The sequence below is a fragment of the Diplotaxodon limnothrissa genome, linkage group LG16, assembly GCF_057381915.1.
Source record: "Diplotaxodon limnothrissa isolate DT_005_m linkage group LG16, D_limnothrissa_male_GT1.1, whole genome shotgun sequence".
In the NCBI taxonomy this organism is placed as follows: domain Eukaryota; kingdom Metazoa; phylum Chordata; class Actinopteri; order Cichliformes; family Cichlidae; genus Diplotaxodon; species Diplotaxodon limnothrissa.
Genome location: NC_140611.1, coordinates 27,609,584 through 27,629,443, shown reverse-complemented (window position 1 = coordinate 27,629,443; position 19,860 = coordinate 27,609,584). Strand labels below are relative to the sequence as shown.

Below are 19,860 nucleotides of genomic sequence, written 5' to 3'. Positions count from 1 at the left end.
AATCCAGTTAAAGTTGAGATGGGATCAGAGTGTGATTAAGTGTTTGTTTGTTCAGGGAGATAGCATTACCATCAATCCCTCTCTCACAGCTACAGTTTGTATATGTGTGTGTGTGATAAATATGGCATTAGAGCATGGAGATAAACCCTGGACAGGAGCAGGAGAGCAAGGCCATGAATAATGAAGAGATACAACCTGGCATTGCCATGGAAACAGCATCCCCCTTGGATCAGCTAGACAGGAAAAGGGGCTGCACGCTGTTATTAAAAGGAGCGCACACACACACACACACACACACACACACACACACACACATCTATCTTCCCCGGTGATAACTAAACCCATGGCACGACCAAGATCAACTCTTTGTGCTTGTCTCATATTTTCACTGTGATCAGAGGTCAGAATAATTGAAAGTGGTTTCAGAATGTAGATCTTGGCTTATAGGCAGGGTTTCTCTCCTCCCGTCTTTTCTCCCCTCTTCCTCTTCTTGTTTTAGTATTCTAGTTGATTTAGTGCCTGCTCTCTTTTGCATTCTTCTTATTCTATTTACTCCTCTCCAGGGTTGCTCTGGCTGCATCGTATCAGTGGGAGGTCAGATTCCTAACAACCTAGCCGTCCCCTTGCACATGAGTGGGGTGAAGATTCTCGGGACGAGCCCCCTGCAGATCGACCGAGCTGAAGAGCGCTCAGTCTTCTCCAGTATCCTGGATGACCTCGAGGTTGCCCAAGCCCCATGGAGGGCCCTGAGCTCCCTGGTGAGAGGAAACTCGCAAATTCTGAATTATTGATGTGACAAAGTTGTATAGTAGTACAATGCTGGGATGCAGATTTTTCTCAGCAAACTCTTTACCTGTGGCCCAAGGATCAGTATTATACCATTTAATTATTTCTGATAACGGGGAAAAAAAATCAAAATGTATTGAAAGAGGTTTTAATTTTGAGTTGGTGCTTATATATGAGACTTGCCCTAACACATAATGGCACTTCAAATACTAGTTAGCATTCTCAACTTCTTCTTTTTTTTTCCCTTCAGTTTGTGTGGTACATGCTTTCTCTTATATTCACCATCACAAAATGCAAGAGTGACATTTGCGACTTGTAACTGCAGTTAACAATTTTGAGGCAAAGATTTTAAGACAATATTTTGAGTCAAGGCATGTAAAGACATTTACTTGTATACATTGCTAGATTTATTACAGCTCTGCTGTGGAAAGTGTGTTAATATTTTAGAGTTTTAGAGTCAAAACATGGTGTAAAACAGTTCCTGGAGAAACTGTAACAAGATTTTGCTTGTCAGCTGAGGCAGAGAACATAAAGTGATTGGAAATTTAGCGTTTTACTTCGTTTCTATAAGACGATCTTGATGGTTTACAGGGAACTCCTATGAATATCAATCAGTGTTTGGATGAGAAATTTCAAAACTATGAAAAATATTAAGATCATCAAACCCCACACAGAGTGTACTGATGCACATATTTGACCATGGAAATGCCTTTTTTCTGATTTATCAATTAGCATTATTTTTTTATATTTAGAATTTTCTACACACATGCTTATTATTTCTAAAATATATTCCTTACAAAGGTACTATTCACTACTACGTGCATGTCTTTTTTTTTTAGTCTTTTTCTTGTAATTGGCTGGCTATACTCACTCCTGGCTCCATCTGAATGAAACACTGGCAGACTGCTCTGTGGAACATGCGGAGCACTGTGGAAATATGTCTGCAGTCGGTGCTAAAATGTCTCTTCCATTACCTTTGCTCTTGTATTCAGTTACCACTGAGGAGTGATTATCTAGTTCACACACACAGATAGAGTTCCTTCTCTCCAAGGTTTGCGTATATTCTATATTCATGCCAGTCTTTGAGAAACGGTTCGTTTTTAATTGGCTGGAATAACTCCAGGAGAGCCTCAGGGAGATGGTTCTTGCATCTCTGGGAAGCTATTTTCTGTTTGGTAAATGGTACTTCACCTGGTGAGTGAAGAGTGGGTAATGATGGAGAGAACAAGACCAGACATGCGGTGAAACAGAATAGAGAGAATGATGATGATAATGATGATGAGGAGGAGGAGGAGGACATTCAGCCTTGCTTTTGCTTCTAGACTCTGTCCACAACTCCGACAATTTCTTCGTTCACTCTTTTCATGACAGAGGGAGGGTTCAAAAGGGAGATGAATGTAAGCCCCATGCTTTTTCACTCTTGGAGCATTTATCTTCCCCCTTGTATTTGCTTGATTTGTTCTGTTCTTCGCAGATATGGGAGTACACCCTTTGTTCATGAGACACTAGTATGTGTGTTTTTGAACTGAGAAAAGGTAAAACAGGGGCTTGCTGTATAAAAGATTTAAGAGGATGAGCACAAGAATTCCTTGTTTTGATATTTAGTCTTTTATCTGAAGTGTCTGTAATCAATAAGCTTTCTTATTGCAGCAACAACATAGTAGTTACACAAGTCAGATGAATCTAGGTATTATTAAATGTACTTTGATACTCTGGTTAAACTGTCATGTCTGGACTAAATATTCTCCCTCATTTAGAGTTTTTAACACTGTTAACACATTTTAGTATGTTAAAGGAATAAAATATTTTTTCACTGTGTCCTCCAAAACCGATGTATTTGTAATTTACACAGATGTCCTAAACAGCTAATATGCAGAACCTTTCAGAACTTTTATTCTATAAAAAGCAAAATTGCACTGGATGTTGATGAACGTTTGCATTTGAAAGCACCTGTCCAACTTTATATTAGCAACCCCAACCCTTCCCCTAATATCAACTGGATTTTAAAACCTTTATGTTTCAGTTAGTTGTTTACTACAAAATGTAAAATTGCAGAAATGTAAAAAAAAAAAAAAAAAAAAATCCCACTTCAGTTGACAGATGTGTTTTTCTAAAATTTTAGTGCAGTGTCACTGGAGCTTCAAGATGCACATTTATATGTGGAGCTCCGAGTTGTGGCAGCTTATTCCCTTTGATTTCTGGCCCAACTATAATACGTCTGCTGTGCACTTCTGTCTCCTCACAGGAAGACGCGTTTGCCTTCGCTAACCAGATGGGGTACCCCTGTCTGCTGAGGCCCTCCTATGTTCTGAGGTAGGTTTTAATATATCATAACAACCAGACTAATCTTGTTTCCCATCACAAAGGTTGCGGTAGTTCAGATTCTTATTCCATCAGCAGTCTCTTAACTGTAAATGTTGCATATTAATCATTAATACTTTAAAATATATAGATATTTTTAGATAATTTGCTTCATCTTTTTCCAAAAAATATAGACTGTAGTGGCCTGCAAGTATAAAATCTAATCAGAATTTATCTTGTGCCACGTTTCTGTCCTAAATAAATACACACTAAGTGCACCCTTGGTTTTACTGAGACTTGAGAGGGAAATCAATGGAATTTCTTAACAGCTAATTCACAGCGTAATTACTAGATGGATAAAACAGATTTTAAGTTATGATGATTAATGAACTGCATTCACTCAAACGCTGCTTCAGTCATGCAGTGACACTTTTGTCCAGAAGGTGTCATGATGGCACCCTGGATTCGGCAGGCAGTCTGCTGTCACCGAAAACGTATGTTTCTACATTCAAGCTGTGATGTTGTTTTAAACAGGATTTGTCTATTCACTGCAGGGGACTGTGGGAAACCCATGAGTTTTGTGCACGAGGCAATATTAATGTAATTCAGTCAAGTGATATGTACCAGTATTAAAGTGTGCTTCTGTTTGATGTTGAAGGAACTATAATCATACAGTTTATGATCGAATGAAATGAATAATAATCCACTTACAGTGACTTCTGTTGAATACCAGTGGAGTGGAAGCTCCTCTCTTCTCCGTAGCATCAGTGTTCGATGAACTCATCCTGATCTTTAGCATCCCTACAGCTTTTTTCACTTTTTTCCCTCTGACATGCTTGCTAATATATTTTGAGTGTTCTGCTCAGCCTCAGTACATATGCAGAGATACTCAGATTTACACACTAAACACTCTCATCCTTGTCGGAATCATACTTCAGTTTTCTGTAGAAGTAAAATGTGCACACAAACGACAAAAGTGATACTATTTGCATATTTAACTTAATCTTTCCATTTAGTTGTGTAAACATTTGCTTAGTATTGTTACTGCTGTGACAAGCAAAGCAGACTTTAAACTAGTCTGTAGTTTTACCATTTTATGAAGGTCGCGTCTTTTAAACATGCATCTGAGATGTGAGTCCAGAGCAGAAAGATTGAGACATCGTCTTGTTCTTTGCTTTTAACAAATGCTGCAAAAGCTTTTCTTGAAAATACAAAGTGCAAATGCAAAGTCCTGAAGATTTGCTACGCGTGTGAAATATCTGTGTGGGTGAGTTACCATAGTCGCTTTTATTAGTGGGGGAGAGGGGACAAAAAAAGCATCAAGTGAGTTTATTGCACTCCAGTTGTTTTAATAAGTGTCTGATATGGTGAAACGTCTCTGACTGGGAGCTAGCTGGAAGTCTTGGAAGTTGAAATCCCATCAGAATGTGAAAGTAAACAAACGAGGGTTTACAACTGAGCACCTAATTAATACTTGCCACTTTCCAACTGGCCAACCCTAACTAACGTATTGTCTGTCAGACATTAGGATCATTTTACATCAGGCATGTGGCCTTTTACTGAAAGTTGGTTAAGATTAAGACAGCATTTTTACTTACTCCTTAAAAAAAGTCTTGAATTTTCAAAGTATGATGATTACCATTACATTATCCAGCAAATGTGCACCTCTTTAGAACTAAAACTCATTGTGATCACAACTTTTACTAATCCTGTTAAATGAAGTTATATGCCTTCATTTAAATGCGATATAAATATATCACTGGTTTCCTGAATGAAGGGTCAGTTTTGTGTTGGGGTTTAGACATACAGTATATCTGCCTCTAAGCTACAGAGAGCTACGGTATAAAGCTCTGACCCAAGCATGAGGCCTTCCTTCGTCCTGTTTCACTCAACCACGCTTTTTCTATCAGGAGGATAGCCCAGCTAGCAGTCTAAAATCAAAAACAACAACCACAACAAAACTAGCCTAAATCCATTGTTTTTTAATGATGAAGATCTGAACTCATTTTCTAGAGCCTGGAGTGCTTTTCGACCTAAATAGCTGTTCTTCTCCCAGTCTCTCTCGCTCCCTCGCTCCTTATTTCAACTGTTTCCAGACCTTGTTCCTGATGGTAATAGTGATGCAATGGAGAGATAATGAGTGTTTTTGAACAATCATTTGAAGCTTGTATGTTCTCCTCTTTTGCTTGTTTCTCATCCTCTCCTGTGCCCTTTTGATTTCCCTTCCCCACTCTCTCTCCCTCGCCTGCATCGTGCCAGTGGCTCTGCTATGAACGTTGTGTACGGTGAAGAGGAGATGAAACGCTTCTTGGAAGAGGCTGCACACGTGTCCCAGGTGAGCTCACTCTTAACTATTTGTACTTACCTGCACCTGCAAAAGAGACATATTGCGATAAAACTCTGTCTCACCCTTATTTTTTTTTTTTCTACTGGTCCCTCTGTCTCTGTCTAGCATATACAATCACATTAATTTTGCACAAAGTTGTCCCTTTGCTTTCAATTAACTAATGCTACCAGCTGGCAACGGCTGTTGACTAGTATTATGTGCCCATCTCTACTCCACTGAACACCTAGGCAGCTTGGAGGCAGTTGGCCCCTCCAAGGGCCTTTGCTTAGGGCTATATGCGTACACACATGCACATTTTACACCTTCAGAGCACCAAAGCAAACCTTTTCATGGCATTTTAATAGACTTGGAACAAGGCAATAATCACAGCCTCTTGTAGTTAAAAGCAAAATAAGGAAAAATGTGTGCAAGAATAGAAATATCTTATCTGCATACATGGATGAACTTAAGCTACGGGGATCAGGTGTTCAGTCTGCTGTGTCGCCTGATGCTGATGGTGGCCAGGGAAGTGGACGCTGTATGCAATGTGTTAGGGACCTGAAGCATGGTGAGAGGGTACACATCCATGCCTGGCTAAAAACAAACCCTAGTCAGCCAAATCTCTCCAGAAATACATTATTGTTGTGCTGTTCATTGACTGCCTGTTCTTCAACGTGACTGACAAGAAGTTGAAATTACGGTGTATAAAAGAAAAATGCAACACCTGGGCAGTGTCACCTCTTTTTCTTGTGTTTGAATGAGGCAGACCAGATGTTACAGTGACTCACCATCACCTCTTCGGGGTACAATGTGGTGTAATGTAATGGCAGATGGCTAGCTGTTAACAAAAGTAACTGCCATAACCCACTGTACACTGCTTTCTCAAGTGATGGCAAAAAATGGTAAAGCATTTAGGAGAAGAGAGACTTTCCTCAGAACTGGGTAGAATCCAAAAACTAAAATTATGTTGATGTTGGCACTAGGCCAGAAACTGAAAAGTTCTCTTCATAAGATTCATATCTTCTCAATATAAATATACACAACTGCGTTTTGTTTTCCCCCCACAAATGAATAACCTTGCTCGTGACTCTCTTTCAGGAGCATCCAGTTGTCATCACCAAATTCATACGTGGTGCCAGGGAGGTGGAGGTAGATGCTGTGGCCAAGAATGGCAAGGTGGCTTACTCTACAAAGGCATTACTGGCAATACAGGCTAAATATACAACATGTGCTAAGTGTTTAATTATGAGGTTCTTACAGTGCTCACACAAAGTACCCGACTATTTAAACAGTGTGTGGTGTTGTTTAAAATATGACCTGTCCTAATGTTCTGGACTCAGTTTTTTATTTATATTGACAGTACTTTTTTTTTTTTTAAAACATATATTCATTTATAGTATTCACAACATTTTTATTCATCTCTATAGCCTGGCATTATTCAGTCTTCCATTATTCCTTAGTTTAAACTGAGAGGTAGGACAGATATATTGAGCTTAGAAGAAAAATAAAGTGGAGCTAATCTCATTCATCTTGTATGAAAAACATCACAGCCCAGATAGATCTGATGGGAAGAATGGAATATATTAAAACCAAAGTACAGGAAAATGGTGGTACTAAATTATTTTTTCTATTTATATTGGATCAGTTAAGGATACTTTTAAATGATTCTGCTTCAACATACTGACTTTTAAATCTGACAGTTCACACAGATTTAGTTTTCCATTGCTTTGTTACTGGATTGAACTGCTGCGTTGTTACTCTGTCATGTATGACATGCACATACAATAACTATGCACAACTTGGCTTGTTCCAATGACTGCTTGAAGGAAAACTCTAATTCAAAGTGCAGTCCAGTTAATGCAATATCAGAAAGGTCAGTTATGCACTGGATGTACACTATATTAGGTACACCTTGTTAGTACTGTGTTAGACCCCCTTTTTGCCTTCAGAACAGCCTTAATTCTTCATGGCATCAATTCAACAGTGTTGTGGAAACATTCCTCAGCTGCAGATTTGTGTGCAGCCAACAAATCTTCTACCACATCCCAAAGGTGGTCTATTGGATTGAGATCTGTTGAGTATAGAGGCCGTGAACTCATTACGTTGTTCAAGAAGCCAGTTTAAGTTGATTTGAGATCTGTGACATGGTGCATTATCTTGCTGGAAGCAGTAATCAGGTAAACAGTGGTCATAAAGGAAACTGTCAATAAGAAACATTTACGTAGGTTGTGGCAGTTAAACAATATTTAGCTGGTACTACGGAGTGTGGCAAGAAAATATTACTAGTGGTGTGCGGATCGATATTGATTCTTCCGATACCAGTAATTTATGCTCTAGAATCGATTCTCATATTAAAATATCAATATTTTAGTACTTTGGGGTAAATTTGTAGTTTATCATTACCAGGAACACAGTGGAAAGAAACTATATCATTCGGATCATCTATATTGGAAGGAACTACTTCCTCTTACGCCTTTCATAGTCATATGCGAAATACGGCTGTATAAATGTGTCGCAGCCCCTTGGCGTGCACACGAACAACAATGGCTGAGCGTAAACAGAGTCATGCGTGGACATATTTTACCTCCACAAACAGCCGAGACGCAGTTTGCGATACATGTGGCAAGACAGTGAGGTGTTGTGGCAACACCACTAACCTTGTCAAACACCTCAGAGTAAATCATATCACAGAATATGACGAGCGTATGTTGAGGCGAACTGAAGAGGAGGAGAGAGACAGGTGCTGCTAGGGTGAGACAGACGTCTCTTACGGAGTCCTTTAGTGCTGCAGGCAGGCACAACTTCAAGTTTTTTTTTATTTCTATATGATAATTCTGCATTATTAAGCAATAAGAACAAGTAGTCTGATGTCCTGTAATCATTATGAAGCTATATTATATTATTATTACAATTACATAATACAATTTTATATATATATATGAAATATAATGAAACAGTTTTTGTACAAAGTAATATAATAATAATAATAATAATAATACATTTTATTTTTAGGCGCCTTTCAGACCCTCAAGGTCACCTTACAGTAGCACGTAAACAATACCATAAAAACATAAGAAAAATGTGTATATATAGCAAACACGGTAGATAAAATTTAGACACAAACAGTCATAAAAGTATCAAAGCAAATATAAAAACTGAGCAAGGTAAAAATGTCCTAAGACAGATCAGGTGTATGCAATTCTAAACAGATGGGTTTTGAGTAGTGATTTAAAAGTGGTGAGACAGTGTGTGGTCCGTAGAGCAAGTGGAAGTGCATCCAAAGTCTCGCGGCAGAACAACTAAAGGCTCTGAGTCCCATGGTAGTCAGGCGAGCAGGTGGAACTGACAGAAGGGAAGCTGAAGAAGAGCGGAGTGTACGAGGGGGTGAGTATGTATGGAGAAGATCGGATAGATATGGAGGAGCAAAGTTATGAAGCGGTTTGAAAGTGAGAAGCAGGATCTTGAAATTGACACGGAGGTGAATTGGGAGCCAATGGAGCTGTTTAAGAACAGGTGTTATATGTTCAGTGGATCTAGTTCTGGAAATAATACGAGCAGCTGTATTTTGAACCAACTGCAGTTTATGGAGGGATTTATGAGGTAAATCATAGAGAAGAGAATTACAGTAATCCAGCCGAGATGTGACGAGCATTGACAAGTATGGCGGTACTGTGTCGTGTGAGTGAGGGACGAAGACGGTTAATATTACGGAGATGAAAGTAGGAAGACCGAGTGATATTATATGTGCTGTGAAGGACAGAGTGCTATCGAGAATGACACCAAGACTCTTAACCTGAGGGGAGGGTGTGACAACAGTTATCAATGGATAACGAAAGACTGGTTGGAACTGTAGTCAGTTTTGATCTGGTGCCTATTAAAATGAATTCTGTTTTATTGCCAGTAAGTTTAAGAAAGTTGTGAGTAAACCAGACCTTGATTTCAATTAAACAGTCAGAAATGGATGTGGGTGGGAGAGTAGCTGTGGGTTTGGAGGATGGGTAGAGCTGGGTGTCATCTGCGTAGCAGTGAAACTGGATGTTATGCTTCCTAAAAATATTACCTAGGGGTAGGAGATAGATGATAAAAAGTAAAGGACCCAGGTCAGAGCCTTGGGATACACCGGAATTAACTGGAGTAGATACTGATCTGTGAGGGAGTAATTGAACAAACTATGAGCGGCCAGAGAGATGAGAAGTAAACCAGGCGAGTACTGTACCATTGATGCCAATAGATGCTAATCTGTGAAGGAGGATGCGGTGGGAGATCCAGAATCAGCTGCAAGCAAAAGATAATTGGTGAATTTTACTAGGGCTGTTTCTGTACTGTGACATGAACGGAAGCTGGACTGAAACTGTTTGTACAAGTTATTTCCAATGAGATGATGATGAACCTGTGCAGCCACTATCTTTTCAAGAATTTTTGCTAGGAAAGGGAGATTTGAAATTGGCCTGAAATTATTTAGATTGGAGGGATCTGAACCATTTTTTTTTTCCAGTATTGGAGTTATTATTGCAGTTTTAAGAGAAGAAGGAACAGAACCAGATATAAGAGAGGAGTGTACGATATTAGCAATCAGTGGGGCAAGAGACGGGAATAAGAGTTTAACAAGATTTGTAGGCAGTGGATCAAGTTTACGTGATGATGACTTTAAGTTAGTAATTATGGAAGATAGCTGAGTTATTGTGGGAAGTTCAAAATTGGATAGAGAGGATGACAGCTGAGAAGGACAAAAAATGCAGATAGAACAATTTACCATTTCACAGTACGAGGGCAATTGTTGATGAAGATTCTCAATCTTGGTGTTAAAAAAAAAAATCATAAATTTGTTGTAAACGGTGGCAGAGTGTGTATGTATGGCAAAGGTATCTGGGGGTTTAACAATATTATGCAATGTAGAAAACAAAGTGAGAGTGTTTCCTTCAGCAGATTCAATAACAGGTGTAGTAAGCAGATTTAGCAGGATGAATAGCTTCTTTATAGTGTTGTATATGACTGAGATACATGTCCTTGTGAATAGTAAGTCCCGTTTTCCTGGAGAGATGTTCTAGGCGGCGTCCAGTAGCTTTAAGTTGGCGAAGTTCAGATGAGTACCATGGCGCAGAGCGAGAGAAAGAAACTGTTCGAGTTTTTTGGGGAGCCAAGGTATCTAAGAGGTTGATGAGTTCATTGTTATAGTGAGATACCAGGTCGTCTATGGAAGCTGAGGCATCAATGGTAGGTAAGTTATTAATGCCATGGGAAAGAGCTGATAGATCAATGCCCCTAATATTTCTAAAAGTAATTGAGCGGTTTTGTTTATTTTTGTATAGTGGGAGACTAGCATTGAATAAAACTAATTTATGGTCTGAAAAAGATACAAGACAGGATGGATCCATGCTTTCATGTTGTTTATGGCAACATGACCCTACCATTTAAGCAACATTTTTCTAGTGTTCCAGAGAACTGTTGCTCACCTGATATTTTTTTTTTTTTCTTCAGACCATTTGTCCTGCAGGTTTTAGATCTCACCCTGGGTCAACACACCTGAATCCATTCTCATTCCCAGGCCTCCGAAGAACTCCAAGACATGTTGAGGAGGTCATTTAGCCATTTAAATCAGCTGTGTTGGATCAAGGACACATCTAAAACCTGCAGGACACCAGCCCTCGAGGCCTGGAGTGCATGTTTCTCTAATGCATTTACCTAATAAAAAAAAACAAACATTGACCTGCATATTCTGTAATTTTTCATATCATATTATTCTGAGTGTTCACTGAAGTGATCATCTCCTCCATGCTGATGCCAACTTGCCCGCACCTTATTTAATACGGTAATTTGACTGTATAGGGATGAAGCTAGAGGAGTTGAATACAAGCAATTTGGCTTGAAAAGATTTTTTTTTTATTATTATTATTAATTACCACTGAGTGGAGAAATGGATCCACAATGCATGACGTCACCCCATTTAAAGTAAACGTAAGGTGAGCGTTGACCTCTGACACCTACATATGAATCTGACCTTGCAGACGAAAACACTACATAGTGCTACAGTAATTTCACATTAAAGTACAAGCTGGTGGTCTAACTTTTTAATTCTTGTATAACTGTATCTGCAGTTTAAGCTGCAGTAGGCGAAGGAGCCACCAAGGTAATTGTCCTGAACGCCTTGTCTATTTTTCTATTGTTTAGACTGTGAGAGTCATTTAAAGGGTGTCATTTTGAACGTGGGCTCTTCAGTTGTATGGTAGATTTTCTCACTCTGCTTTCTCTGAATACAGACCCTCCTTTATCTTCAGTATCACATTAACAAGCTGTCCATTCATTGAATACCAAACAGGACTCGTTACTTGAAGCTAGACTGTGTGCGTATGTGTGGGGGAGAGTAAAAAAGTCAGAGATAATACGTATTAATTACAGGCTCTATCTGAAGAGTGTTAATGAATGCCGTGGTTAGCAGCAGTTTAAATGAGCTAATGACACGGCAGCTCATTTACAGACCCGCACACGCACTCACACACATACAGAGTGGCTTGGCAATATAGATCTTCTTTCCTTTGGGTGAAATTTTGGAAGTTATTCAGACATAGTTATATCAATGTACATTGTTTCAACAAATACAAAGCCTTTGTCTCAAACAGTGTTGACCTTGCTGAATTTATTTGTTTCTCCCACATGCACAATGCAGCAGTCGTCATCGTCAAGGTGGCTCCCTGTACGTTAATGCTACAGTTTTCTGTTGTGGCATACTGTATGTATGAAAACATCAAATCTGGAGGCGATTTTCCTTAAATTTGGAAACTTCCTCTTGGTCAACAGACCAAGGCTGTGAAAGGAGTATTTGCTTTGAACAGACATTTTTGTGTCTTATTAGAGCTGTGAGCTGCTTGCAAATGTTATTCTGTGCCCAGTTTACTCCGTTAATGTTTCTGCATGCGTTCGGGTGTGTCTTTTTAGGTTTTGGTTCATGCCATAACAGAGCATGTGGAAGATGCTGGGGTGCACTCTGGAGATGCTACCCTAATGCTGCCAACACAGACCATTAGCCAAGGGGCACAGGAAAAGGTCAGTTAAGTCACCTTAAAGTTGACACGGTGCACATTGCATATTCCCTTGTAGAAAGTGTCCAGTGTGTTATAGACACACAAAAAATGACATATAAAGAAATTATTTAGTGTTCAACAAATTTCCAGATTGAGACCATAATTCAAATGGTTTAAGAAACAGTCTACAAAACAGTCGATCATCTGTTGAATTTTTTTTTTTATGATATTTATTTAAAGCTAGTTTCACATTTATAGCTAAGTGAGGGGGGATGTGCCTTGGAATATTATATTCTTTTGTACTAATTACTTTAAGTCCTGCAGTTTTAGGTACAAAATGAGCTTTTCATGTGTGTCTCTTGCTTTAGGTCTTTTCCAGCCCCATGCACATGTCGTTATGTTAGAACCAGAGCTGGTACTGCCATCCCTGTTTGTTGTTACAAACACAACAGTGTGAATAAGCAGAAAATGCAACCAATCAATAAAATGTATCCTGATGAAAAGGGTGCATCTGTCCATTAAAAAATAAATAAATAAAAAAAAAATTTAAAAAAAGGAAATCAAAACTGGCAGAATGGAAAGCAGCTTTAGTGATTCAAACTGGGTTTTTTTTTTTCTTAATCCATGTTGAGTAAGCAGTTTACCTTGCACTTTATGCTTTTAATGTTCTCCATTTGTGTTCAAACTGAAACAGTCTTATTTGATTTTTAAGTGTGTGGTTTTTTTTTCCCCTTCGTCTTCTCCTCCTTCTTCTTTTAGGTTAAAATTGCCACCCGAAAAATCGCGCACGCATTTGAAATTTCTGGGCCATTTAACACTCAATTTCTGGTTAAAGGCAATGATGTCATGGTAGGTATATCTCTCAGTGTGTGACTAAAAAGACAGATTGACATTTTCACACCTGGTTTCAGCTAATGCAATTCACTCACAAAATGAAATCCCCTGTTGTTTAAAATGGTTGGCAAAGCTGGCCGAATTAATAATCAACCTTGCCTTCAGCTTTGGTGTTCAGCCACAGCGCACATGCACGCCCACTATTTGTGTGTATGTGTGTGTATCTAATCTGGCCATTTGTATAGTATATTTATGCATTTGTAATCTATATATTTCTATTTATCTAAGTAACCTTAATTTAAAGTTAATGGTATACTGAAAGAATCGGTTTTTCTTATTTTTATTTTTAAAAAAAAAAGAAAAAAAAACTTTTTTCAGATGACTATATTTTTGTATATTGCATCCTGTAGGTGATCGAATGCAATCTGCGAGCGTCACGCTCCTTCCCTTTTGTATCCAAAACAATTGGTGTCGACTTTATCAACGTGGCAACCAAAGTGATGGTGGGAGAGCCTTTGGATGAGGCCAGCCTTCCCTCGCTCGATAAACCCATCATTCCCGTGCACTACGTTGGAATCAAAGTAAGAAGGAAAACTTACAGCTTACAGCTGGGAAATGCACGACTGGCTTTCTTTGAATGTTTTTGTTTGTTATTTTGATGTTTTTCAGGGTGCAGGGAGAATGGATTGGATTATAGACAAAATGAGTTTTAAAAAAAGAAAGCGTAAGTGAGGAAACACAATTGCAACTCTCTGTAAGTCTTTGTGTCCAAGCATGAAGAATGGAAAAGCAATGTAGGCTATAACAGCTTACTAACCTCTCATAGTTGGTCGAATTAATTGATAGTATTAATAAATTTTAATAAAGTACTGATAGTAAAATGGTGTTAGGACCAGAGATGGGCCGATTACTTTTTTCAAGTAATGAGTAAAGTAAGGGATTACTATTTTAAAAGAGTAATTAGAATACTGTTACTTTCCCGTAAGCATGCTGCATTACTGCGTTACTAAACCGTGATTTTGTTTGTGAGAGTGTCTCATGACAATGACGTACGAGCGTGCGACGTCCGTGGTAGCAACAGACGTGTGTAGCTCAATAATGTATAATATGGAGAGCGGGAGAGAGTACGACCATTCAGTGTTTAAAGCTATATTTAATTGTTATCAGCTCTATTCACTGCTGTCTTCCTTTTTCTTCACTCTCAGAAGGTTAACTCTTCTTCTTTTTTTCACTGGCTAGCCTCACTCATTACGTTCGTTTAAACAGAATCAGAAACGCCACTTGCAGTGGGAGCGACTGGAGTCAGGTGGGGCCCCCTTAGGGATGTGTGGTCTCTCTGATTCTCATTGCAAACTTTTCCATTGCTGTAGTGTAAAGTTTGCCTGGTGCCAAGCGGTGCCTCTGTCCAAGGAGCTCTACAAAATTAACCACCTGGGATACCAGGCTTGCAAGGTTTTGACATAAACTGTTGCTATTGTTGAGCAGCCCAAGTAGCCCTGTGATTCAACCCACAGGAGGCCACAGAGTAGCTCCTGTGATCAGCCAAAATGTCCCAAGTGCTGCTCCGGTCAGCCTAAGTGCCTGCCCTAAATTCTCCTTTGGTCATCAGCTGTCAATGCGAAGAGTCGGGTGACCCTGTTTTCAGCCCTTCTGCTTTTTGTAGTGGTTTTGTTTTTGGTTTTTTGGTTTTTTTCCCTCCAGTCTGGCAGTACTCAGGACTCTCTTCAGTGTGCCCATGGAACCCTGTGCTCAGCCCATTTTGCTGCCAGTGGGCACAAATGCTGCCAACGCACTTGTGTAATTGTGTGTTCAGTGTCATTCTGTGCAGGAAAAAATGGAATAGCTGAGCAGACAAAGGAACCGCTTTTATTTTTCATTATTTCAGCCCATGCCCATTAGAGTCTGTACACACTAATGTAATAGAAATTTAACCATGGTTCCATTATGCGCTTGCAGGAAATTCTTCAGATGTCACTTTTGTGTTTATGTGTGTACATTAAAGCAGTCGCCTGACACTTCAGGCCAAAACATGTTGTTAGCTCTCTGGCTTGAGAAATTACACAGTCATTGTTAACACTCTAAAGTGCAACAAATGAATTAAAAATGATTTAGTTCTTCTGAATTTCATTCTATTTGCACACTGAAAGCCTCTTTAAATTGAGTAACAACAGTATTTGTGCTGTGGTGTTATAAAATGCAGCTGTTTATTTTGAGATCAAGCTTAACACCAGCTTTCTTTTCTTTTTCATTTTTTTCCCCCCTTTTTTTTTTTCACTTAATAATCCTGACTTTTGGGTTTTAGGGCCATAAGAAAATAGTATCCATTCATTCTTTCTCTACTGCTTATCCATTCAGGGTTGCAGGGGGGCTGGAGCCTATCCCAGCTGTCTTAGGGCAAGAGGCAGGGTACACCCTGGACAGGTTGCCAATCTGTCGCAGGGTTAACACATAGACACAGGTGAATGTAAGTGAGAATGGTTGTCTATCACCATTAACTGCATGCCACTAACTGCATGTCTTTGGACTGTGCGAGGGAGCCGGAGTACCCAGAGATAACCCACACAAACATGGGGAGAACATGCAAACTCCACACAGCAAGAAGGTCCTGAGTTCGATTCCACCATCAGGCCGGGGTCTTTCTGTGAGGCAACAGTGCTGAGAGAAACCAGTGTTTTTAACATTACAAGGTATAATCTTGTAACATCATCTTGTATTATGAACAAACAGTATAATTTGATAGAGTATAGTATATTGCATATTTTGGCTGTCTCAGAAACACCAGTTTGGACAAATGGAGGTGAAGCTTCTCTGTTTTGCAAATGGGCAGGCCAAGTCAACGATACTGTGGTAGTTCGCTGTCACTGAGCTTCAGGTTGCACTATTTCACAGATTTCTCTAGCGGTCTCCTATAACCCCTGTAGTTTGCATCAGACCACAAACACAATGGTGACTTTAAAGGGAACAAGTGTTTTGTGTGAAAGAGTCATTTACCTTTCCTTAAAAATACCTAACTGCCATATCCTTATCCTGTGTGGTTTGTAAATGAGTTCGCGTTTAGAGCCTTACATGTATGGTATTGTTATACGTACTGCAGGCTGCACTAATACAGCTTGCGTTGGCTCACATAACAAAGACAGCAATTACTCCTTCATCGTTATACCTAGGCATGATGAGGAGAATAGTACCTGGCTTTCTCATACCAACTGGGAGGCTTACTTCTTAGACTGGGTATGAGAGCGTTTACGTGTCGCCAGCTGTTCAAAAGCTATTTTTTCTGAAGTAATTTCTCTCTCTAATTACAACAGAGCTGCTGTAACAATGGTTGTAGTTTGAAACCAGTCACGCAGGCATAATCCCCAACTCTTCCCCACCACCTAAAGTTTTCAATTTCCAGTCTGCGCGGTGGTAAGGAATATTAATCAGAGCTCTGAATTCTCCATGCGCCAGGCTTAGACTTCCAGAGTTTATTTGGAGAATATGACACAGGCTTCATACCCCCTGACTGATATGGGACTTCTTTGAAACCTTGCCTCGGTGCATTTGAGTTGTTTTAACAAAGCAGAGCTAATTTTCTTTTTTCCTGTTAAACATGCTTCTTCCACAACATCAAACCTGACTGCAGACAGAGTGATTGTCGAAAAAAAAAAAACAACCTTATCCAGCAAAAGTGCCCTAAAGTGTGTTTGATCAGTATATCCCCTCTCACCACCTTTATCCTCACTGTATCATCACAAGACACATGTTATTACCACCAGAGAGACCACTGTCATTTATCTGTCTTATTCCCTCTCAAGCTTTAGTCTTGCAGCCTGTTTTCCCTCTGAAGGCCCCTCATTTGAAGCAATGTTTCTTTATTTTTATTTTTTTATTTTCACTAACAAGTCCCTATTGTGTCATTTCTGTCTCCATATACAAACTCATAGGAATAACACCACATTTGTATTTATGATACCAGGAGGAGAAAGAGCATGAAAACAACATTTGAGCAGGATATGATGGTTTGGTGTCGCTCCCCGGTTCAAAGCCATTTAGTGAAGAAATGTAAGTTCCAGCTGCTACACGCTTGGTCCCCTGACCATGGGGAATTACTGTATTATGGTAACTTCTAAGACAAATTCTTGTGAGCTTAATGACCCAGGAGAAAAATGTACACTTGAAACAGCATGCTGGACTTACACTTTTCTTAAACACTTAAATATGAGGAGGTCATGTTAGTAACACTCATGATACTGGCACCAAAGCATGTGGCACAGGTATATCTGCCAGTTGGTGTTTGGTTACTTTTATGTCATTTTTAAACACTCAAATATTGCTCCTGCTTTTTAAAGTGCTGTGCAAACTGCTCCAAAATATTTCATATTTTTAGGTACATGCAGGTACCAGAATTTTGGGGCCACATATACGCTTTAGTCTACTCCTTTATCATGCATGACTAGTCCATACTGTTAAAAATGTACAAAAATGATTATGGTTTGTTGTGGAGACTGCTTGAAGGAGTGGCCAATCTTAAAGTCCTGGCCAGAAAGTGACCTCAGAAAGGTCACTTTACTGGGGACACTTTGCTAGTATTGGGTTGGACCCCATTTTTGCCTTCATTACTGCCTCAAGTCTTCATGGCATAAAATTATCAAGTTGCTCAAAACATTTCTCAGAGATTTTGGACCATGCTCTCATGATGCCATTCCACAGTCGCTATTGATTTGTCAATTGCACATCCAAGACACACCTCGTAGCCCGAAGGTGCTCCCTTGGATTGGATCCCAGTCTGAGATGATTTGGGATTTGTGACATTAGTGTGTTATTCTGCTGGAAACTGAAGATCTGTACAACGTGGTCATAAAGGAGTGTGCATGGCCAGGATTAGTACTTACGTAGGCTCTGCTATTTAAATGATGCTTAGTAGGGAACTAAGGGCCCCAAAGTGTGCTAAGAAAACAAGGTTCAAGGTTTGGCATGTTGTGCGTTTAGAGATGTCTTCTGTGCAGTATGGCCATTGTCCTCTGATTCCTGGCTTCTCTAGGTAAAAATAACTAGTTGAACTGCTGCTCATTGGACGTTTTTTCTTATTTTGAACCAGTTGGCTGCGTGCAAAAATGCCAGTACATTGCAAAATTCTAAAATACTCAGACCAGCCTGTGAGACACCAAAAACCATTCCATAGTTTTTTACTGTTCTGACGCTCCGCTTAAACTTCAGCAGGTCGTCTTGAGTACGTCTACATGCCTAAATACATTAAGATGGTAACATAATTATGAATAATGATTTATGTCAACAAGCAATTGAACAGATATACCTAATAATAAGGTGATCTGCGAGGGCAGATTTTTATTTTATTTTTTTAATTGATTTCCTTAAGAATTCTGGTCAGCTTTCTGGGTGGGGGGGATAAATAGTTCTTCTTTTTCATCTTCTTTCACATGCTCATTTTTTTTTCAACATGAGAGTGACCCAATTTAGCCTGAACTTAGCAGAAACTTGTTTTGTGGTTTTCTTTTTTGTTTTGTTTTTTTAAGTCTTGCATGCCACTGAGACGCACAGCAGCTACCCTTCTGATTTTGGCAGATGTTTTTTATTTTTTCTGTGTGTGAGTGTAAGAAAAATCTTGCCCAAACAGATTTTTTTTCCTTCAGTTCTTTTAAAAGAAAAAAGAAGAACTTATAATGGTTTCTAGTTTGCCCAATTATATGCTTCCAAGCTTTTCAACTAAAAACGGTTCTCAAATTAGAAGTGTGCTTTGCTGTTTCCCCTGCTGGTGGCGTGATTTTATGAAAAAGAAGAAAAGAACATTTTAGACTGTGCAGCTTTTCACAGTTGTGTTGCCTTTATTCACACATGTGTATAAATATCAACTACTGGTTGGAGAACCACAGGAATAATATTAACTGGGGTTTATTGGTAGTGATGATCAGTCAGAGCACCTTCCAGCAAGCTTTACCACTGAGGTGACTGAGGTGCAGCATAACAGAGCCAACCTGCACCATACAGTCATGTGAGAAAATTAGGACACCCAATTAAATAAGTGGCTCTTTCTAAAGAAATGTTCACATATCAATGTCCAATCATGTTTTCATGTATTACTGGGAAAGAAAGTGACTTAATTGCAATTAAACAACAATAATTAAAAACATTTTACACATCAAAAAAAGATATGAACAAAAATTTGTATTTTAATGGAGGAAAAAGTTAGGACACCCTACCCCCTAATAACTAGTGTTGCCCCCTTTGGCTGACATAAATTCAGTGAGACGCCTTTTGTAGCTTTTTACCAGTCTTTGACAACGATCAGAAGAAAGTTTGCCCCACTCCTCAATGCAGAATTCTTTCTGCTGTGAGATGTTTGAGGGTTTTCTTGCATGTACAACCTGTTTCAAGTCACCCCACAGCATCTCAATGGTATTAATATCAGGGCTTTGATTTGACCATTCCAGGACTCTCTACTTAGTTTTTAGCCAGTCCTTGGTGGATTTGCTGGTATGCTTTGGGTCACTGTCATGTTGCAGTGTCCAGTTCCACTTCGGCTTTAATTTTTTAACAGATGGTTTCACATGTTCTATAAGCACCCCCCAATACACAGTCAGATGCATGATGGATTCT

The 19,860-nt window shown here is 39.3% G+C and overlaps 1 protein-coding gene across 3 annotated transcripts in view; it reads left to right on the top strand.

The window, feature by feature from the left end:
- The window catches only part of cps1 (carbamoyl-phosphate synthase 1, mitochondrial), a 66,178-nt gene that overhangs the window by 27,505 nt on the left and 18,813 nt on the right, over nucleotides 1–19,860 (top strand). For 2 of the 3 annotated variants that reach the window (XM_085373722.1, XM_085373721.1), the window contains exons 26-32: nucleotides 564–758; nucleotides 3,032–3,099; nucleotides 5,347–5,422; nucleotides 6,512–6,589; nucleotides 12,347–12,454; nucleotides 13,192–13,281; nucleotides 13,677–13,847. In XM_085373722.1, coding sequence (XP_085229848.1) covers nucleotides 564–758; nucleotides 3,032–3,099; nucleotides 5,347–5,422; nucleotides 6,512–6,589; nucleotides 12,347–12,454; nucleotides 13,192–13,281; nucleotides 13,677–13,847 — 786 coding nt within the window. Of the gene's footprint in view, nucleotides 1–563; nucleotides 759–3,031; nucleotides 3,100–5,346; nucleotides 5,423–6,511; nucleotides 6,590–12,346; nucleotides 12,455–13,191; nucleotides 13,282–13,676; nucleotides 13,848–13,935; nucleotides 13,991–19,860 lie in introns of all 3 variants that reach the window. The other variant, XM_085373723.1, reaches the window with a different exon arrangement.